The 23424-nt window shown below is 38.6% G+C and overlaps 1 protein-coding gene across 15 annotated transcripts in view; it reads right to left on the reverse strand.

Moving 5' to 3' along the window:
• The window catches only part of PICALM (phosphatidylinositol binding clathrin assembly protein), a 58771-nt gene that overhangs the window by 12223 nt on the left and 23124 nt on the right, over nucleotides 1–23424 (reverse strand). For 4 of the 15 annotated variants that reach the window (XM_072326925.1, XM_072326922.1, XM_072326924.1 and 1 more), the window contains exons 2-15: nucleotides 21486–21628; nucleotides 19333–19408; nucleotides 18693–18743; nucleotides 17991–18093; nucleotides 16070–16163; nucleotides 15457–15568; nucleotides 14144–14250; nucleotides 13089–13130; nucleotides 12296–12381; nucleotides 10927–11050; nucleotides 10433–10569; nucleotides 7759–7859; nucleotides 2902–3051; nucleotides 968–1048 (exon numbers count right to left, since the gene is read on the reverse strand). In XM_072326925.1, the coding sequence (XP_072183026.1) occupies nucleotides 968–1048; nucleotides 2902–3051; nucleotides 7759–7859; nucleotides 10433–10569; nucleotides 10927–11050; nucleotides 12296–12381; nucleotides 13089–13130; nucleotides 14144–14250; nucleotides 15457–15568; nucleotides 16070–16163; nucleotides 17991–18093; nucleotides 18693–18743; nucleotides 19333–19408; nucleotides 21486–21628 (1407 nt within the window). The remainder of the gene's footprint in view (nucleotides 1–967; nucleotides 1049–2901; nucleotides 3052–7758; nucleotides 7860–10432; nucleotides 10570–10926; nucleotides 11051–12295; nucleotides 12382–13088; nucleotides 13131–14143; nucleotides 14251–15456; nucleotides 15569–16069; nucleotides 16164–17990; nucleotides 18094–18692; nucleotides 18744–19332; nucleotides 19409–21485; nucleotides 21629–23424) is intronic. The other 11 variants (XM_072326933.1, XM_072326928.1, XM_072326932.1 and 8 more) reach the window with 3 other exon arrangements.

Genomic DNA, 23424 nt, shown 5'->3' on the forward strand with positions numbered 1-23424 from the left:
ATAAAACTTGGAACAGCATACAAGGACACAAGGGAAGCAGTAATGTGGGAAAAGATAGGGAAGTGAATAAATAACAAAACAAAATGAGTATCTTTGTGACAAGTGGAGCATCAGGTTGTAACAGGCCATTTCAGAGACTCTGAACTGCATATCAGAATTCCTTTGATAAGGTGTCCTGCAAATTGTGCCCATACCAGTAAGTTTGACAACGTAACCCATATTTTTTCTTTAGAAAATGGTCTAAGATAACTTTCCCACTCTCATGTTCTCTGATGTTTCGAGCAACACGAAGCTAAACAAGATTAAGTCAGAAGACAAAACATTACTTGGGACTTTTTGAGTTGGGCTCACTGAACAGATCAACTCATTCTCCTGGTGTGACTCCAGCTAATTGTTTCCAGAGCTTTTAAATAAAACATGGAACTTCATGGTGTTTAAGAATTAACTATTGCACAAAACGTGAATTGAAGGTATTGCTAAGCCTTGCGTAGCTGCAATCTTAACAGATCCTCCCCCACCCGGTTTGGACTATTATGTGTCACAGCCAGCAGCCCACCTAAGTGCTGGCAAGGTGTTACAGAAATAGCATCGATAGCAGTTACTGTGCAGACATCACCTTGCTGCACAATTAGACACGTGTAAGGCATTCGTATGTTCTGTTGTGAAACTCTGTTCTCAGAACATCCCAATCCCTCCCTCTCACAAGTCGTGACGGTGATTAATGCAGCAACACGTACAGAAGGAATCCTGAAATGGGGAGATACTCATTTCTCAGACTGAAGCCTCGTTGAAGCACAAACCAGAAAAAGAGCTACTTGTGACAGCACATCTAGCATAAGCACTGCTACAGAAATCAAAGTTGGAGCCAATGTAGGAAGGCACTTCTGTAGCCAGCAATGGACCTAATAATTCCAGGCACATGACATTCAAACTTGTGTTTGAGGCGAGGCCACATCCCATTACCTACCTCCAAAGAGACCAGCTACAGAAGAAGGCTCATTGCGGAAATGAGAAGCACTAGGGTAAGCTTGAGGACCACAAAAAGAATCTGATAAGGCATGTCACACAGAAGAGAGAAAAGCCAGGAAAGGAGAAGAGGGAGAGTTACAGAAAGAGAACCAAGATACACTCTATTTGCTACTCAAATATTTAGTTTCAGGTCAGTCTATAAATCCACATATACTCTAACAACATACAAACAACAGAACACAATTAATACAGGTGAGACATACAAGAAACGAGTTTGTATCATCTGTAACACTAAAGGGAAAAAACAGTTTCAACATTACAGCTAAGATAGGATAAACACTTGTTTTCTCTTTCATTTTTTTCCAGTAAATGCCACGTTTTACACCCTTTGGGAAAAAATAAAGTGTAAAAGCTTCATGGCATTTTTCTTATACCTGAAGAATAACGATACAGCCCAACAGTGGATTCATATTTGGTTGCCACAAAGGGATTTAGTTGAGTGAATGGATTGTAATGATCTAAAGAATCAGAAAGAATCATTTTAAATCCACATTCACATTATCACAGCGCCTAGTTTGTGCTATTGCTAGAGCTGCACCTACTTTTACAGGTCAGCATGTCAGGAAGTCACACATGGCTTCCAGATAGAATTCCACAAGAGTGGGATGCTGGAAGGGGAAGGCAATGTAACAAAGCTATCCACCTCCAGCAGGTCAGGGTTGGGCTGTGATGGTAAATGCTTCACAAACCCACCCAGCTGTGCACCCATAGCTTTCTGTACAACCACAGAACAAACCACAGCCAGAAAGTTGCTCTGACTGAATGATAACTCTGCTGCAAAGCTGCATTTCAAATGGTCATTCTACATTTGCTTGCAGCCATACCAGCTTATTAGAAGCAAGAGGAAAAGTGATTAGAAACAGACCAAGTCATTATACCATAGTTACAACTTGAAGCGTTCGTAAACTACTGCCTCATCCAACTAAACTCAATGAGAATTCCAGAGTCTCACAATAGGAATCCTGCTCTGGAGACTCTTGCTTCTCCTTTCTTTTCCTCTCCCCACTAAGACAAAACAAGCTAGGAAACTCATCAAAATATCGGTGGCAAGGCCATCTCCAAAGAGATCCTTTGTCTTATCCTCAATAAGGAACAGCTAACAAATAGCTTTCTTACAAGAAAGTCTGGATTCTTCCGAGACCAATTCCAGTGAGGTTCAACCTGACAAAGAAAGCCCTGTTGGTGCAATGAGATTGCCTTCAAACCCAGCAGTCTAAGAACAGAACTGACAAGTCATTAAATGATTTTTTTATTCTCAGAAAGCTAAAATATTGACAAGCAATCTAATTATGAGGTATGTGCACCAACAGACACGTGACAGGGATTTCTGGTATGACAGCACATTGATTCACCTCCAAACTAGGTTTTAATGGTTTTTAAGTGGTGAGTTCTTAGTTAATTGCCTGATAGGTAGTGCTGAATAGAATATATATCAAAACATCCACGGCTTTATCAGTTTTTCATGTCAGCAAAACTGCAGAAAACACATCCCCTGCATAAGGAAATTACAGTAAGCTGTTATGTTCCTCAGCCCGAGGAACAGAAAAGCAGCATTTCCTTTTAATTCTCAGGCACATACAGTATTTTACCTTAAAATCCCCAAGCATAAGAGCCTGTGTTGAAACAACTCAAACAACGGCTTTAACTGTAACTAAGTTCCATCACATCAGCAATAACTGCAGCACAGTTAGTATCAAGTAGGGATATTTACACTGTTTTTTATGACACAACTACTAAATCAAGTTCTAACGTAGCAGAAAACAACACCCATTGCTATCTTTTTTGGTTTCTCAAAAAGCCCCCAAGAAGAATTTAGAAACCAAAACAATAAAATGTTCAAAAATAGGTAATTAATTTAAAACGGTACTTTACCAACAAACATTTCATGTGTGGGTGTCCTACTGGTGAAAGTGGAAACATCAGAAGACACAGACAGATGAGCAGCATCGTTAGTTTTTGTAAGGAAAGGATTTAGGTTTGGAATGGCATCATCAACATTATCAACAGTAGCAGAAAAAGGATCTGTCCAATTCCAGAAAGCAAGAGAAAGAAGAAAAGGGAGATGGATTTAGTTGCATGTTACTTCCTAGGTACAGAAGAGTAAGAAGAGTCCAAGTAGTATCGTTTTATCCTGAAAGTTCTCAATTTGGGATGACCTAGCTAGTTATTTAACTTTTAAGTTGTCCAGTACTACCCATACATTCTCCGCCCAAGGAAGAGGGTGTTAGCTACCTTTCTGCTCTCAAAAAATACCATCTTGGTCTTATACAACGTACTTCTTCTATAGTGTGTCTCATACAGAACATTATCACATTACTTATCTTTAAACACAAGCAGCTTTTGCCCTACTTAGTCATATCCCTCAAAACTCGCAACAAATTTACTGCAGCAGTGACTGCCTCCTACCACAGCACAACACCAGACTCTAAGTAATGACTCGATGCAACTCCATTCTACAAATGGCTTTAAAAATAAAAGTATAGAAAAAACACCAGCTATGATCCCAAATCAAGCAATATCAATGAAGCTGCTAACTTGCTCTTTTCCACCAGCTGATCTCGGAACTTGGTGCTTTCTGTGTTCCTGAGCATCATGACATTCTCAAGCATTGGAAACATAGTGAGACAACATACAAGACAGAAGCACGTGCCTTATTACCAAACTTGTGGACATGTCCTTGGCCATGAACAAGAGAACTGTCCTGCTTCATAGAATCAGTAATGTTGGAAAAGACCACCGAGATCACCTAGTCCAGCTCTGGAATCATTGCCACCATGCCCACTGACCTGCCACATATACACAGTTCTTCAGCACCTCCAGAGACAGTGAACCCATCACCTCCCTGAGCAGCCAGTTCTGAGAATAAATCTATCCTAGCATCCAACCTGAACCTCCCACACACAACTTAAGGCAGTTACCTCTCACTCTATCATTAGCTACCAAAGAGGCCATGCCCACCTCACTACAACATCCTTTCTGAGAGTTGTGGAGATAGATGAGGTCTCTCTTATTCTCCAGCCCTATGTATGCCTCTTTTATCGCACTGCCTAGAACTACAGCTTTCTGTTCCAGACAAAACCATATACAGAAACGTCAGAATAATACTTGTAAGATATTTGAGTACCTCAGTATTGGTGCTTAGCTTTTAAGACAGGTTGACTTACTGATCATCCACAACTAGTAGATACTACCATGACATACACAGAAGTTTCAAACTACCTCTGCCTGAATCCGATCTCCTGATCTCAGCTATAAATCCCATAGTTTGATAACACGTAGCTGTCAGCCATATGCAAATCTTGAAGAAAATGATGTCTTAAAATCATAAACGCATTATTCTTCACAGACACGATGGATTATTTTCTTCAAGCTTGAAACCTTTGTCAGCAACATCTGGTTTCTTCCACTGACTGCCTGACTACATCACAAGTATCTTACCAGGCTTTTTTTTTTCCCTTTAATGAATCATTCAGTTATTAAAAATCAGAGTAGCCGACAGCGAGTAGATGAAGCACCCTAAGTAACGTTCTGCTTGTAATAAACAGCAGCAAGACAAAATCTACTGTCTTTTGTACGCCTTAGGCAACAGCATTACCACCTAATGTACTTGTGCACATGCCAAAAAGCCAGGCTCCTTAAATGCCAGGCACCTACCCTGCTTGCAGGTATGTCCCCTCTGTCTATCATGAATGCTATTTCAGAAGGCATGGAACAAATGGATCTGACAATAAAACACAGCATGTTATCCTTTAATCAACTCCTGCTTGCTTGCTGTTGTTGCTTCACATTCTTCTCATTCTATTGGTGGTTCTTACAAGTGGAAAAAATCCAATCAGGTTGGATAAACTGATTATTTCCACACTGGCACATCTGTTCTGCTTCTCAAGTTTAGGTACAAACTGATCACTGGCAAACAGCAGATCAAACAGTTGGGATGGTCTTCAAACCATCTCAGTAAAATGCTCTTATAAAAGCTTACTTTATTCTTTTTAGCCATTTTTTTGTTTTCCACATTACTATCTATCTTATACTTGTTTGAAACTACTGCCGACTGGAATTATTTAAACACGTACAAAACAGGGTAGGAATCAACTACCACCTCCTATACCCAAACGCCAAACGTTGCATCTGGATTTGTGTTTTGACTAGTAAAGCAACTGAATGAAACTTGAGATTAGCAGAATTTTCTCAGAAACATCATCTTCTACCCAACTCTTTGCTGCTCTGTCTCAGCCTCGCTGTAAACCAGCGTGTTTAAATCTGAAAATCTGCCAATGCCTGTGACTAAGGTAACTGAGAATGAACTGGTTTGGGTAATTCACATCATTTAATAATAATGAATATTCAATTGTTGTCTCTCCTGACAGAAACCCCTCAAGCCCAGTTTCACCTCTGAATGCACACAGTGTCAATGGAATCACTACACCTTCAGGTTAGCTTAAGGCATCAGTAATTCAGGTGCATTCAAAAAAGTAATTGGAATTGTGCAGACTTCTACCTTCCATCTATTCAGCCAGTAGCAACTTACCTGAGAGAGAAGAGTGACTAAGATTTTTCTGGGGCATTCCTTACAGTTTAGAGGAAAGAAACCAAAAACATGCAATAACAGAACCCACTCTCTCTAGGAATTTTAACCTCATTAGCTTTTGCCAGATAACAATGGAAAGCAGCAACCCAAACAAAATGGGTTTGTTACACAGTTTATCCTTTTATTAGATACCTAAAAGATGCTGCGTAAATCTTATAAGCAATGATTCTTGCCCATTGCAAGTCGATTTGTACCTGATTCGAAACTCTTCTCAAAGTCACTGAATACACCAAATACAAACATCATCATGTCAGAAAATTACCTAAGGGAGGGATGCTGTGCAGTGGTTAGAGCACAGGACTGGAAATAGTTCAGGTTCCATTCTTGGCTCTGCCACTGACTTGCCGCATGACTTCATGCAAGTCAGTTAACTGCTCAGATTTCCCCATCTGTAAAATGTGGAAAGCACTTCTTATCTACCTCACCTGTGTGAAGTGAGTGTTCATGTCTGCAAAGCTCCACAGATCTGTTTTTTTCCCATAAACGTTAACAGAAAAGTAGCGATGCCAAAATTTTAACCTACAGCTTCAGCAGATCAGCCCAAAATCTTCACAGTTAAAGGAGTTAATCTTAAAAGTATTTAGAAACACGTCATGAGGAAGCAGATACACCAGTGATTATTACTGACCACTCTTAACAGGAATAACACAAAACACTGAACAAACACAAGGACCTCCAGGCTCAATTTCAGGTTGTTAATAGAAAAAGTGGTAAAAAATAAAACCACTAGATTGTGATATGACCTTCACGAGGACGATAACCTCCCCTTCCATCTCTCACCCATGAGATAATTAGAACAAGCTGAAACAGAAGATGTTCCCGAAAGCAAACAAGATGAGCCAAAACATTTTCACAGTTTCTGAACTCTAAGCCTAACAGGCATAAAAATTTGTGTGCATATATTGATATGCTCCCATTGCATCTTTCTCCAAAGACGCTCTGCTCAGCAAAATGGAAGGACAAGTCATTTTCTTTTTTCTTTCTCCTGGAAGGTAACACATACATTACACTATTGTGTCCACCAACCAGAATTGCTATTTCCCTACAAACCAGTATGAGAAGATACATAGGATGCCAAGTACACATCGTAAGCAAACAGGAAAGAACACATACATGGCATGTTACAAAGTTCACTTAAATAACGGGAAAGACCATTAAGAAAAGCTCACAAAGCAAAATGAAGTAGCAGAGCAGTATTATTCCAATGCTTATAAGACCTTCTGAAGCAGCATCTCCCATTTTTCAGCAACATTAGGCAGTTATAATGCAGCTATTTCCATATAAGACAGTAAAATTTGAAACTAAGCATCATTTATGAAGAAGAAAGCTTTATGCAAGGGTTTTTAATCTTCATTCAGTATAACCAACAGTGCGAGCAGCCAGTATCTGTTACCCACACCAAAAGTATTCTGGAACACTGCAAAGCAGAAAAGTGATGAATGGCAGCTGCTCTAACTAATCTACAATAACATTCATGACTTCTGAGACTCTAGCTTTGCCTCCTTGGTTTAAAGACACACTTGCATCAGTAAGACCATCTAACAGCTCATTCAGCACATCTTTTGCCACAGTTTCTCTTTGTAGTTCAACACAAATTCTCTGCTATAATTTGGAGGTGCTTGTTTTGTTTCTGAAACCTAGATCCGGACTGCTACGCTTTCTATATATATTTATCTCAATTGTTCCTTTCCAGGTCTCACCCAAATCCTTATTTATTATAACTGAAAATTGTGAAAAATTGATTTAATCTCAGTCTATATAAAACAGCGATTCAAAAAACTCCATCTTCAAATTCAGTATGCAGTGAAGTTCAGTATCTGACAGGCATCTGCACACAAATGGATTCTCACAGCTAAGTTTCTGTTGTTTCCTACATGATACTTGAAGACAGCAGCCAAAGGATCTGCTGGTCCATGACTGTAGGAGCATCTCAAATCGAGACTGTTTGTAACAACCACGTGCTTCTACATTATTTTCACCTGTACTCAGATCAGACTGGTTCCTGACTCCTTTAACTCATTCTTAACTTGTCTCTGCAAGTTTTCTTCACAAGTTTTTGTGGAACAAACAGCTCACAGACCAGGCACACATTTCATAGCAATACAGGCACAGTAACAAAAACTTTAAGTCAGACTTCTTACCTCCCCAGGTACTTCCTACTTGTGGAGCAGCAGATATTGAATGTACAGATGGGTGAAAAGTTGGTTGCAAATCAAGCAGATCATTTGGCAGCTTTGAAGTGCTACAAAGACAAATCAATACAACTGTTTGAACTGCATCACAGTTCTCAAAGCAAGGCAAATGCTAACAGCTGTCAACAATAAAGAAAGCTTTGTAACAAACTAGATGTTATGAAATTTGATACAACTAAACCAAAATAAGGAGATTTGCTGAATTTCATATTATGTTTTGCAAGGGTGAATACAGAAAGCTGTGTTATACCAAATGACTGTTAAATCACACAGTCTATCAGATGACCAACCTTCCCATCTTCCTCATAGCCTAACAGGGCTAAAGCATCTCAAGTTCAATTGATCTTCCACAGCTTTTAAAGTAACCTCGTGGAAGCTCCACTGGTTTGCTCTTGTACTGTGGAACTCAACTTTAATGGGTTACAACATCAAAATGCTACATCTATACAAGACCTGTCCCACTATCAGCTGCTGAGAAACAGGAATCTGGTTTACATCTGCGAGCTATTTAAGAACTCCGGGAAAAACAGAACATCAGAACCCTTAAAACCCTTTGCCAACTGCTGTAGTGGCATCAGTCCTGTGAATTAAAACTAGTTTACAAGTACCTACTGGTCTACTCACAACTAAACTGAGATCCAAGAACATATGAAGATTAAGAGTGAAGTCTTAAAGGTACTCTTCAAGAGTAACAGGGCTGATAAAACATCATCTAGAATCCAAGGATTGTTTGAAACCATACTGGCACAAAGATTAAAGGCTAGAAGGGACATCCTAGATTTCTGCCTATCCTCTTGCTGACTCAACTGACTGTACGATTCAGTTTATTATTTCATTTCAGAAGAGATCAAGAAATCATGTTCTGCTACCGCTGCTCCTATTAAAAAGTAGCTCTGTTCAACACAGCCTTGCAATGCAAAGAGTCAAAACAGTTTTCAAGTAAAGATTGCTCGAGTTAACGATAGGAATTAATCAGAGACATTCCATCCAGTAGCAAGCAACTGAACTTGCAATTCAACAAATCCACTTCGTGGCAGCTTCTGCTGTACAATCTGTTCTTTGCTCATTGCAGTAATACAGCCAGCGACTGAATTTAAACAAAGACAAACTAGCATTTGTTCTTCAAAAGAAAATGCTCGTCTCCAGCATGAAGCATTTCTAGCCATTTGAAGAAGCTTTAATCAAATGTTTTTGTTTCAGACCTCGTAAGAAGGAAGATCAGGCATTCAAAGTTTCTAGTTCAATGCATACTGCTACTTCAAATATTTCTGTCTCAAAGCTATTTAAACAATTTTCAAAGAAGCTTTTCAATTATCAACACTGACAGATTTTCTAGTTCTTCCTTACACATGATTCAGCTATTTTCTTCATAAAAGATGTAAAGTAACTTCCTACAATAGTTTTCTAGTGGGGAAAAAATGGTTGTATAAGCACTTACTGCTTATAAACAACAGCAAGGAGGTAAACAGATTCTTGCATGATTCTAATGGAACTAAGCAATCCCTCTTTAGGTTTAGGATCCATGAGTCAGCAGCGTGTGCTTGCCGTCCCAAAGGCCAACTGCTGGGCTGCATCAAAAGAGGGGTGGCCAGAAGGATGAGGGAGGTGACTGGCCTCCCTGCTCCACCTCCATGAGGCCCCATCTGCAACAAGGTCTGGGGCTGCCAATGCAAGAAAAATGTGGAGCTGCTGGAGCAAGTCCAGAGGGCCACAAAAATATCAGAGGGCTGAAGCATCTCTCTCAAAGAAAGGCTGAGGGAGCTGGGTTTGTCCAGCCTGGAGAAGCTCACTGTGGACTTCCAGTATCCAAAGGGAGCTTAAAAACAGGAAGGAAACTGCCTGTTTAAGTGGTCCCGTAGCAACAGAACAAGGTAGAATGAACTAAAACTGGGGAGACTAGGATTAGAAACTAGGAGGAAATTTTTGTCAGAGAGGATGGTGTAGCATTGATACAAGTTGCCCACAAGAAAAACTGGAGGCACTGGAGATGCTTAAGGCCAGGTGGGATGGGGCTCTGGTGGGTGACAACCCTGCTCAGAGTTGGAGCTGGATAGTTTTGAAGACTCCTATTATTAGTGTGCATTAAGTTCTCTTACACTGTCTCTGAAAGTTCTTGCAACAGATGTTTCAGATACAACTCAAGACTGCAGAACCTGCCTCTTTTCCTTCCAAACCTGTTTCAGGCTTTCCTTTTCCTGAAAGTCTACCAGAATATTTGTTACTGCACAACTTTTTAGATACCTAGAAATACAACATTGAGTTCTGCATTATTAAGACCTGCCATACTGAATTATTTGACTTCTCATGAATGGACTTGTAAGGTTCTTCATGGACATGGCACACACATATTTACAGTTCCAGCTGTCTGGCTAGCCAACAGCTACCAGGCCTGTAAGCAGCTCATCAGAAACTACTCTGCAAATGGAAGATGAAGACACCTACTACACTGTTGATTTGTTTCTAATGACAACATGTTATTTTCCTACCTGCTTTACACAACACATTTCACATCACTAATGAACTCTACACCCAAACAACGTTCTCCAATGTACTCTCTGCAGAAAAATAAATGACATTCTGGCAGCAGCTCAGGTAACAGGGAAGCAACTTTACTGACACATACCTGTTTGAAGAGCTAGGAGTAGAAAAAATATCAATGGCTGGTGTAGTCATTATGCTTCCTGCTGCAGTTGACACAGGAGAAGCTGCAGTTGTTAAAGAGGTATGAGGTTTCTTTGCAAGTTCTTTTAGACGTTGCTCCTGTTGGAAAAGTGAGCTGGCATAAGAAATCCAGAAACAACATTTGTGTATATGAGTTTGGAGGCAAGTAAAACAAAACTTTAATACTTATTTTTAATTATTTCACATGGTAAAGTTTCTGTTTGTTAAACAAGATAATCACTGGAAACATTGCTGCCACAAATCCTTCAGAAACATTACTTCACAAACCCTTCACAAGTTGCGTGGAACACATATATGACTTTACCTCCAGCACTTTGACAATAGCATATACTCAGTATAACTTAGGCTTTTTGCTCTGCTCCTGCAAAAGCCTTAGTAAAACTATCAGTTAGAGCACAGAAAAAGTGCTCCAAGTTAAAAATTTCAGATGCCTACCTTTAAAGCTTTCAAGCGAGCCTGTTCTTCCTCTAATGCAGCTTGTTTTTCCCTTTCATCAACCTTTGTGAGAGACAGGCCAGTGCTTGCAAGGGAAGAAACTGCATTGGAAAGGGTGGTAGCCCTAAAGTAATTGGATGAGAGTAAATCTGGCTGTTAATAGGTGACACGTGATAGGAACATGTGAAGAACACTTTGCCTGTATCCACCCTCCTGCTCAGTCTCCTTTTGAATTCTTTAAAAGACTGGTTATATCACCACACAATGCAAAGCAATGAGTTTTCCTCAGATGTACTACATGATACACAGAAGAAAAAAAATACCACAAAGTGATACTATTCACTTTTGTATGGCTTGTATTGGGCTTTCAATCCCTCAAGTTTCCCCTTCGAACTCCATCACAGAAATTGATGCCTGAACTTTATCTTAGGCCAACAGGAAAACAATAAACACGTATTATGTGTAGATACACAATCTCTGACAACGTAGACCCAAATTCAAACTGTTGGTCAATTTAATAAGATTTAGTTAAGAAACTGTCAATGCAACCAATAAACCACAGAGAAAAATAACTATCATCAAGCATAAGAATGTGCAATAAAAAATTAATTCAAATACATTCTAAATTCAAATACATACAAATTCTAAAATACAGTAACCTCGCAAACACCAGCAAAACAGTGCTGAAGTCCTAAAATTGCTACAAGAGAACGTGTAAGATATTACCGTATTATTGTCTGGGCATGCAATAAAAAAAATGCTATCTAATTTAGCATGACTTCCCTCTCTGTCCCCCAGTACTAAGCTTCTTTTATTTAAACATAATGAAGTTATTTGCCTAGAGGATTGCTCTAGATTGTACTTATGCTTTAGCAAGCATTTGCAAACCAGTGAATGCCTTAATCTCCAATTACTTTAAGCAACCTTTTTTAATTTAAGGACTTCTGGAAACATTTTCTTCCTTCTGACAAAGGATTACAATTGAGATGGAAGAGTCTAAGGACATTCATAAATAAATGCTGCTTATCTTACAGAAGTCTAATTATTAACAGAAAATGAAGATTTATGGGCAGTAAATTAAAAAAAACCCTGCTTCTCTTCAGAAGTTGAAGATTAGATGTGAGGAGTTGAACTACTGGATGAGGGATTCTACAGCAAATCTTGGCAGATCTTTAGATTCTATTTCTGTTGATCTGGAGGAAACTGAAGTACTCAGCAAGACATGCAGCTCCCTATTTTATTGTTACTAATGCAACCTTCACTTCAACAAAACCTACACAAAGTGTGTTTTTATAATCTAATCTCAAAATAATGAATTAAAAAAAAAATTGAAGCGGTGTTAAATTGGAAAGGATAAGAGCATAAGCACCTGCTTGCAGCTGTAGAATCTTTGATTTTCTTTCCTTCTAGAGAAGCTAAATGTTGCTCCAAAGCATCAAGAAGGCTACTTGGTGCCTATTAAGAGACAACAGGGAAAAGACAGGAAAAAACCCTAAGGTAAAGCATGTCAGTAGTTAAGACGTCCAGAGAATATAACTGTAAGGACTAGTACATCTCTAAATACTTATATCACACCTTGGCATTCAATAGATATTTAATGACTTTAAATATAACCAGAGGTTGTCTCATCACTGCTTCACTCTGTGTAAAATGACTCACCAGTAAGTACTGAAATATGTCAAGAGATGTTAAAATTAACAGCTAGGAAACAGCAAACAGGAGTAGTCAGTATTTCTACAGACTAAAGAAGCTGATCTGAAGTCTTGTCTATGTCCAAAGTCTGCAAACCTTCAGAAATTATTTCTATAGGCTTGTAGCCAAAAGCAAGCTTGGTAAAAACTGCAGATTGCAAACACCACGTAAAAGCTTCATTATGTGAACTCGCAAAGACAAACTGCGTTTTCAAGCATGATAGAAATTACAGAAATTATATTGTCACAAAACTCAATTAGAGTATGAAATAAATGGCCTTTAACATTTTACAATAGCATCATTGCAAACAAAAGCCAGGCTTTGACGGGTTGGATTTAATCACAAACTTTGAAATAACTTTGTGACAACATACAGAGGAAAGCGTAAGTGAATGTTATAATGCCAAGTCTTTCTGATTATGCAATATCAAAACTGACATGTAATGACAAATACATAATAGGTTTATCTACCTGGGAAAGATCTGGTATGTCTCCTCTGTCAATTCCAACTTGCTGTAAGAAAACAAATAAGCTTCAGAACCTGTTTGCATTTAGTAAAGGCAGAGATCCTCAAAAAGCAAAGAGCATTAAAATGTAGTCCAATAAAAAGCATAACTCTATATACAGTTTAAATCTCAATAAAGTGAATTCTGTTGTTGGTTATAGTAAAGTCCTTTGTTTAATTTGTACACATTCAAAGAAGGTGTTAGAGACTTTCTACATACTGCCTTGGAAACAAAGCTGAAAGAGAATCAAGAATTCCAGAAATGTAAGGCTGGAGACCTTGCCTGTCCCATAAGTTACAGGGTAAGTTCTCAGGTCTAGTAATATAGAGATGTAATTGCTCAAACAAAGCACCTTCACAGATTATAGAAGCAGCTTTCCTTAAAAGCTCTTGCTGTTCTCTAAAATGTACATCAAACAATGGTCTGCACATCAAGATGTACGTACTCTTAGAGTAGGAAGAATCCTACTCTTACCAACTGAAAGGACAGACTAAAAGCTTTACAGCTTACCTACTGAATAATTATGAATCATAAAGAAAAGCAAAACAAGAGCAGAAGCATGTCAGAACTGAGAGATTTCTTTATTCAGCAATGCTTCAGAATGCATCAGATGACTTTAAAAAACATTTTCCAAGGTAACTGATTTTTCTGTCTATGAGTTAACTAAGTATAGGAGCTAAGAAACTGAGATGAATAAGCATGTTTTATTTGCTAAACTTTATTTCAAGAATAATAGATTTCAAGCTAGAATACATAGAAAGTAGGAGATCAAAGACAGCTACCATTATTAAGAAACCAAGGAAGTTTTATAATACTCATTTATCTTTTCCTTAAGGTGAGTGTGCATATCTACAAGTACGCTGCAGTCAGTCTTCAACACAGTCTCCAAATAATCTAATCACAAGGACAGAAACTGTCAGATGACAGGAACTGAATTCAGCCAAAAGGAAGCAGTATTTGGTTTATGAAGAAAAACAGCTCCTTTAAATACAGGGTAAAGTTTGGTCGGACATGGTTTACCTCTGCAACTTTGAGGAACTCTGAGATCCGTGTCATTCTAGTGAGGAACTTCTTATATATGTCAAGGCCTTCTTTGCACTGGTTCTTTTTCATATCAAAGTACTTTTCTAAAAGCAGGAAGAGCACATACATTAAATAAGGAACCACACAGCCTGCAGTATTCCCATGCATATTTCAAAGTAGGAGCACATAAAACGAGCAGAAAATGCCTGCAGATTTGTTTTGCCACATTAACTGCAGAAGTCACTATGCCTAACTCATACCAAATGACAAAAACTCCACTGAACATGAACTAATGATCATCTGCATGCAGTTCCACTTTACCCAGCAGGTACCAGATCTCCTACATTCATAAGTACCCTGAAGAGGATAGTCAGGCCTAAGAATATATCACATTTCTTGTGGAAAAAAGAGGCAATTTTTTGGCATGACAATCACAAGTCTACTCTGTACCAGCAGCCAGCTATCAAGCAAAATGCTGGTACTTTCTGTAAGACTGATGCCTTTTTTTAATAGCACTGTCTACAACAGTGGCATGCAACAGATTGCACAGTACTGGTGCTGGAAGTGGAGGGTTCCACCCTGCCTTCTTGAAATAGGCTTGTTTCTATATTGAGCTTCACTCAAAACATTAATCAAAGCAACTACATGCAAGTTCTTATTACTAAGAGAAAAGAACCAGTCTGTGACTTGAGTCTGGAAGCTTGACTATCCTTCATTGGCTAATTCTGGGTTTTACTTTCCATTTTGCAAGCAATGTGACAGCAATCAGACAGCTAAACACAAGTGTGGAACTCAAGAACAAACAAGTGAGCACACTACTGTCAACTTAATTGTTCCTAGATAGGCTCCCTTGCATCTCCAATGCATTCAACTGAAAGAATCTGAAATAAGAAATCAATTTCCCCTAAATACAGGACACTCTCTAGAAACATAAGGCAACAAATCATTACAACCAACCAACACCAAAGCTTCAAAATTCAAGCAATCAGTAATACTGTGATTGCAAGTTTGTAACTGCACTTAGAAACAAAATAGGATCGCGTTTCTTAAAGAAAAGTCACCAATATCACAGCTTGTGTTTGCCAAGCAGTACGAGACAAAGAAAACAGTATTACAAACAAAATCCTGAATTGACTCTGCTTTCAGAAACTTACTGATCCCTACATATAACGCACTGACTTGGGGAAATCTGTAATATTTTGGTGTTTTGCAATAACATTATTTCAATGTCTTTAAAAAGAGCAGACATTTGAATGGTTTACTGAGCTCCCTCCTCAAAATTAAGCATTGCAGAAAGCAGTTTTATTTACCCAAGAGGTTAATAATCCCTTCGTTATATGCCGCAAACAGTCTAATGGCATCTTTGAAGAGAAGCATGAAGGCAGCATTAATGACACCGTTTGTAAGTTCATTGCTATTAACCTAGGAAGATCAGGAAAAAAAAAAAAAGTTAATTTGACCAAATCAACCACTTACTGCAAAACTTATAGTTGAACCTAACTGCTCTATCCAAAATCATGCTCACTGGCTATTAACAGAAGACAAGGAGAAGAGCAAATCAACAATGCATTTCTCAGCAGGAAAGAAATTCTATCCTTTTGGCAACCATTTTTGTTAACTAACGTAGCGAAAAAGACACAGGGCAGAAATAATCAATTTCTACGTGTACAAACAAGTATTGCACAATATACACGATTAATAACTTATTTAAGACAAAGGATTTTCTTGCACTGAGCATCATTTTTTTTCCTTCTTTCTTGAGATATCTATGAACAAAATGCATTTTGCTCTTCATGCTCTGTACAAAACAAAGGAAGAACATGGAGGCAAGTGCAAGACCTTGAACCTTAGCACATTTTATAGCTTTTTTTTTTTTAAACAACAAATGCAGTATTTTTGATGCATACACATTGCTGAACTTACATTGAAGTCAAGAAGCGCATCCATTTGGTTCTGTATAATTGGTACGGTTTTTAGGAGTTTTTCTGTGCTCATTGTTCTCATTACTCCATCAGCCCTGTTGAGCAAAACAAATGAGAATTGCCTTCAAAATTCACTTGAAAAATTACTACTGAGAAAAAGAACATAGAAAATAAAGCAGGTCAGTGAAAATACTTAAATTTGTGTGGCCATACAAAGCAGACATTTGACATTTAAGAATGCTGTCTAGCCTATACAATTGTAGTAACTGCAGTGTTGCTAGAGCAATAGTTTTTAAACCAAAACATGACTCCATAATAAATTATTCTGAGGGAATTAAGGTGATATTTAAGAAAACTCAGTTATGATACATCAAGCGAAAAAACAACAAAAGACACTGAAGGGTTCTTTTGTCCCCTGAAGTTTGTTTTTATCTACGCTTTTTCTAATCACCTGGTTATTATTTCATGTCAGTCTAGATCATTTTCAACTGAAAGCAACGAGAAAGAAAAACAAACATGGTACTGTGATTTCAAGCTTTTCCAGAATTAGAAAGACTACATGAGACTTGCTTTTAATGGCAAACTATCAATATTTGGTCATTTGTTAATTGTTCAGACTAGACTTATTTTGCTAGGCATTTAAAAAAAAAGGCATTGAAAGACTATTAAGAATATCCAAAAAATGCAACTACCAAGGAAGAGGTTAAATCACCTCAATGACAACAAACAACTGCTGTAAGACACATCAGACAGCCTTATAGTTCATCTGCACGCACAAGGCAAACCAAATGTTTCCTGGAAGTGCAAGTCTCCCAGTGCATCTGCACAGAAAAGGCCATGGCTGCTCTCCAAGCTGTAAGGCAGCAGGGAGCTGGCTGTTTTCAGCTTTCTCTTCTAGCAGTATTCTCCCTCCTGACAGCCAACAGCAACCGCAATAAGCCTTGTGTGACAGGGCATGTGTGCAGAGCCCTGACAAAGGCTGAGGTGTGGAACCAACAGATCGCTGCCCCAGAGCAGTTGTTTGTGCTGTTCATGGAAGAACCCTCAGGCACATGCTGCTGTAGGCTTAAAACCTGACTACAAAAGAACTGTGCAGCTTCTGGTGTATCCAGTGCACCTACTGTACCTGCAGCCACCAGACAACACACAGACCTGGTGTGTGGAAAAGACTAAGTTTTGTGTCATTGTGACTCCCATCGTCTCTGAATGCAAAAAGAGTAACAGGAATATCGCGATTATCATTACAGGTTAATACTGCAGAGCCTGTTTTAACAATGAGGTGCGAGGGATTTCAATGGTATTCCAAGGGAGCACTATGCAGTCCACTGCTGTGGTTAACTCCCAACTTAACAGTTTTAAATTGAGATTCCTGTGGGTGCTGAAGTTTTAGCAACACAAAGTTGCTACGCTGTCTGTGTAAAGGAGGCTCAAATGTAAAACTATGTTTTTAAACTGCTGTGTAGAGAGGTAATGAATGAGGATAGAAAGACTTCCAGTACACCTTCTCTGGCACTCCTGATGAAGGACATCTCCTAATCAGCAGCACACAAGTTACCTGACTACTGGTGCTCTCTGCACTGTGATTTTATATGTAAACTGTGAACCTGGTCTCAAGTGATTCACTTCATAGCACTCAGTATTGATGTGATCGATGCACACTTCTTCCATTTCTATACATTAAACTCAGAGTTCACAACAAGCAACACTGCCGTTGCTCAAGTAAAATATTCTGTTCCTTTGTGTGTCCTGGGACATGCATACTTAAGTGAGAAAACTAGATGTTATTAAGCATCTTCACTGATATTTTCTTAAACACACAGCACTGACATAACCAAAACTGATGTTTCCCACTTTGATTACAAAAGGAAGACAAAAACCTCAAAGTAAGCAGGAAAAAAAAAAACAAACAAACCAGCTCTTACCCTCTTTTTACTTTTGTGAAGTCAAAAGCCACCTGTCTGTAGGAAACTGCCTTTTCATTCAGGTATCTGCTATATCGCCTGATAAATGTTGACATGTCATAGCCTAAAAAACATTTAAAAAGATGTTTCAGAAGCTTATTACTTATCTAGCCATATAATCACAGAAACATAGAATGGCCTGGATTGAAAAGGACCTCAGAGATAATCTAGTTTCAACCTTGATGTCTTGGGCAGGGTCACCAGCTTTAGACCAGGCTACCCAGAGCTACATCCAGCCTGGCCTTGAACACCTCCAGGGATGGGGCATCCACAACCTCCTTGGGCAACCTGTTCCAGTGCATCACCACCCTCTGGGTGAAAAACTTCCTCCTAATATCTAACCTAAACCTCCCCTGTCTCCATTTAAAACCATTCCCCCTTGTCCTACCACCATCCACCCACGTAAACAACTGTTCCCCCTCCTATTTATATGCTCCCTTCAAGTACTGGAAGGCCACAACGAGGTCTCCCTAGAGCCTTCTCTTCTCCAAGCTAAACAAGTCCAGTTCCCTCAATTTACTTATTCTCAAAGTGCATGGAACCAAAGAGAGCATAATTCTATTTTTGCCCGGATTTGTATGGTTAGCTTGCCCATGTTACCCAGGACAGTGTATGTCATTGTATTCAGCATGCAAATCAATAATATTATTCAATTTAGCAGACCTTGGGCTGTCACTGAGAAGGCTGCTGTCCCCAGGCTACCACCCAGTACACCTGTTTAAGAACATCCGTAGAAAAATTATAACCAGCTATACAAAAAGCAATGCAGAAGGAAGGAAACCATCTCAGAAAAAAAAAAATAGAGGCAATGACGTGCATTGTCAGAACTGCACTGAACTGTAGTAGAACCAAATGAAGTAAAAATGTATTTACCCATAGAATTGGTCCTACTAATCTTTGAGATCATCTCTGAACAATTTTAAAATACAAAATCTGTTTTGTTTGTGCAAATCAGCATGTCTCACTCTATATGCACAACATGCAACTATGATGAATTCTGAGATTTAATCATCAAAATATACCCCTTCAAATAGAGAACTCTTTACAGAAATTACAGGAATATCAACCAGGATCTGTATAACTAAGGAAGTTAAAAGCATTTACTGCAGGTTTTAGACAAGATTTCCAAAGCAAATTCCTTCAGCACATAACTTCTATATAACAGCACACTAAATAAAGAAAAACAGTCTGAGCTAAAATACACAATAATTGCTTCTCCAGTGCCAAGTTCCATCAAAATTACTGAGTTATATTTGCCAGCACACTACTACACTACTGCTATTTAACAAAAATGATACCTTACCTTGCAATCCACTTTTGTCTAGGAAGTTGCTCAAATTAAACAACGTGTTTCTGGACGCCAGATACTGGATAAAGCGCTAAATGAAAAGAACAATTGGGATTCTTTTACCACAGACCCTGAATTGATACTGAGGTAATAACAGAAACTCTCATGATGCAGTAACATAAAATTCAGCTTCTAGGCTTTACCATTTATGTCAAGCCCTAACTAATACAAAAAAATCAGTTAACTGTATTACTAAGCCTGAAAGTCTTCATTTAGACCTGTATGAGGTATCAGAAGCTTCTAGAAAATCTCCTACCATTTGGTAGGAACATTGACATCTTATGTGCTCACAATTATATCTTCAGTTTCCATTTTAAAAGTTTATTTCATTTTACCAATCTGTCATGTAATTTCACCCAGCACGTGGTTCAATAGTACTTAGCTTAAGCATCAGAATCAGGTGACAAAGGTTCACTTGCTTATAAACTAAGCATTAAATGAACATAAAAATCCACAAAAAAGCATTGCATCACAGCACCATGCTCAGCTTATCTCAAATTAGTTCAATGTAGTTCTGAACTGTTTCACAAAATGATGTGACATCTTTTAAAAGACATTTCAGGTTGCTGGCAGCAGATTTAAGTCAGTAGGAAAGATTACTTTGTCTTACGAAGCACTCTCTAGAGCATGGCTACAAATATAAACCAGACAACCATTCACTTGCGATAACATTTTGACAGAAGAAAAATCGTTCTGATTAATATAATGTGTCCTAAATTATTTTCATTAGCATCAACAGAAAAAAGACTAGAGAAGAGTAATGCACTCAGTACTCTGCCAAATGAATTAAGTGAAAGCTGGAGGATCAAATGCTTCTCACTTTTTACAGAGCAATTTACAGATTCTTTATGATCTTCTACATATCTCCATAGGCACTTGATTTCCATGTTTACTGTCCAAGTGCTATTTCTAGCTGCGAAATATTTCGTCTCAAGAAGCACTCTTAGCATCGTTACATCTGCGATACATTCGGCAATCAAAGTTTGTTTGGCAGTTTTATTATTCACACGGCAAGTATTTCAGACAACAGCACCTTCAGTTACTGTGAAGCATACTGGTATCAGCTTGAAAGTTAAGACTCCAAAAGCAAGCACAGCAGAATCACAGAGACTATTTCGGAAAGTGCCAATTAGCCCAACAATGACGCTTAATGTCGACATGAGAAGTTCGCCCTCTTGTGGCTTACTTAGCTCCAAAGGATAGATTCAGTGCATTTCAACAAGACCACAAACACTCTGCAGCTAATCTGCAGGAGAAACCTCTAAGCATGGATATATATTTTATATTGAATGTACTTTTCAAAAACTCAAATCTCACTATCCAGTCAGTTACAGGAAATACAAGGAATCTTCATGCAAGCAAAAAAACCATTTGGTTTTCTCTGCGAAGTACTACTAGTAAATTCCCAAAGCTACCCCTTGACTCCCGAGGTCGTATGCACTAAGCTCTACTGACTGTTTGCAATACCAAGCAATGCTTACAATAGTTCTAATAAAGCTTGATACGTAACTTTGTGGTTTTTTTAGATGTGGGGAATCCAAGCAGTCAAAGCGCTCAGCATTTTGAGAAGTAAGGCCCCACAAGAACTCAAGTTGTGAAGCAAAACAAGCTTCTTGCTTTCTGTTTAAACTGGTGTTTTATTCAGTTAATTACGCTACATACGTGATGTTACTGGGCTGTCCACACTCAAAGCCACAGGCACACATACTCCCTTTGCTGCAGAAGGCTGAGTGGTGATGGTCACATTCAGTTACCCTGAATTTTCAGTAATTAAATTAACACCTCAGAGGAAAAGGTACCTCCAGTGCTCAACTTACAGTTTTGATTCAAGCATTCTGAACTTTGAAGTAGAAAAACTAAGTAGACAAATATAATACACTCTGCCTGCACTCATGCAATGTTCAGCAAAAATAATCATAGAATCACAAGGTTGGGAAGGACCTACAAGATATCTAGTCCAACTGTCCTCCCATCACCATTGCTACCACAAGCCAATAAACCAGATCTCACAGCTCCTCATCCAGACAATAACTAGTAGAAAGACTTAACTGACATTTATAGAAATGAAGTGCTTCAGCCATTCTTGGACATAATATTTTTTGCATTACCTCATTTCCATACACCATTAGATGATGGGTTGTGATGAGAGACTTGAAGACCACCACCCAGCTACTGTTGGTAGTTCTTTCAAACAAACTGTCCGCCAGCTGTGGGATGTTCACATTCATCTCATTTGTGCACTGGATTAAATCTGCAACGCAATAACAAAAACTTTGTAAGTTCTAAGAAGGAAAAAAAATAATCAGTGAAATACAAAAAAAACCCCATTGCATTCACTTTATAAAGTAATATTTTCGATGAAAAGTGAATGTCTTTCCAAGAAAAAAAAATAGCTGAGAAGCAGTCAACTAGAACCTCATTAACACAAATTCAACTCCTCTCACTGCCAAGATCCCAGGTCCTCGATTGTTTTTGCAGTTGCCTTACAAGGTCCTAGAACAGAAACACCAGAATAATTTATACTACCGCTCACTAACAACTCCCAGCTTCAAGTTATCTCACACTTTAAAGAGCAATAGAGATCTTACTTGTTACTATTTAATGAAGTCTTGCTGGAAGACAGGAATTAATTGTTAACACATGGAACCTCCCATTTCTGGCTTTTCAATGGACCAGTAAACCCCTCTAGCTGTGGGTTCAACATGACTAATAAATGGAAAGATTATTCAAGCTTGATACAATGCAGTCAACACCTCCAAAAGAGCAATAGAGGAAACGTGAAGTTTAAGAATGAGCCTCTAGCTACAGCGCAGAGGCTGACATTAATTTACCTAAAACTAAGTTGGCTGCAACTAGAAACATGGTTAGAAGCACAGCAAAACACCCAAGGCTGGGTAGCTGAAACAGAGCTATCCAATTTTTGTTCTGCCTGTATTTCTGGTAAACAAGATCGAGTGAATCCTCACACAGTTGCTTAAATAATTAATCCTTCCCATCTCCTAGATCTGTTAGTGTCAAAACTGTGTCACCAGGAAAAGCCCAGATTATAATGTAGCCAATAATAAGGAATAATCCATTGACTTGGTTTCAAATGCTGATGAAGGAACTGAAAAGTTCGGACTGCAATACTACAGAAACAAAAGCAGAAGCAACTGTTTACATTCAACTGTGATACAACACAGCTTGGTAGCACTAGACACTTTTTACTTCATTCAACAGAAGCACTGATGACATTCCACTGTTATTACCATCCCACAAACAAAGAAGTGCTTTTTGTTTGGACTCGAAGCCTTACCAATGGCCACAGTTCAACATGGATCAAGACTGGAGCCCTAACTGCGATCTACTAAGAATTTAAACAGATCCCATGTTTCCAGTTAATTCTAAATGCAAACGTTTAATCTTTGAAGACCTAAGTTTTCTATTCTGCTATGAAAACACTCTTATCATGAGTGCCAGTCAGGCAGGACTTTCTTCAGACACAAGAAGCAGGTAACATACGCCTACTGTAAACTCTGAACTAGTAGAGTCAGAACTGAAAAAGCTGGTATTTACAAGTTTAATAATTAAAGGAAGCAAGCAGGAAATGATTTCCACATTCAAAATGTATTGAGATGAAGAGATTAGCCATTCCTTGATGTACAAGTAAAACTGTGATGACTACAGGCATTCATGACCTCACTTTTAAGGCATGGTTATCTATTATTGGATGATGACTTCAGGTGTTAAGACAATGTGAGGATATTACTCAGGCAAGAGATAGGCTATGAGCTGGCCATTAAAACCAAGCCCTGCAGCCTCTTGATCCTTGCCACCTAAGGAATAATGTAAGCAGTTTTGTGCAAGGCTATCTGACAGAAATGCACATTAAATATAAAGGTATGCATCACAGTACATCAAGTCACACACCGCGGCCTAAGAGGTGCAACGCAAGTTAGAAAGTGAGGACTTCTATTCCTAAACACGACATTTGCCATATAGTCAGTCATGAGGTATCACTTAAACTCACTACCTTGAGTTGCTAAAAAAAATAATTACATCTGTTCT

This window comes from Excalfactoria chinensis, chromosome 1 (assembly GCF_039878825.1).
Source record: "Excalfactoria chinensis isolate bCotChi1 chromosome 1, bCotChi1.hap2, whole genome shotgun sequence".
NCBI classification, from domain to species: domain Eukaryota; kingdom Metazoa; phylum Chordata; class Aves; order Galliformes; family Phasianidae; genus Excalfactoria; species Excalfactoria chinensis.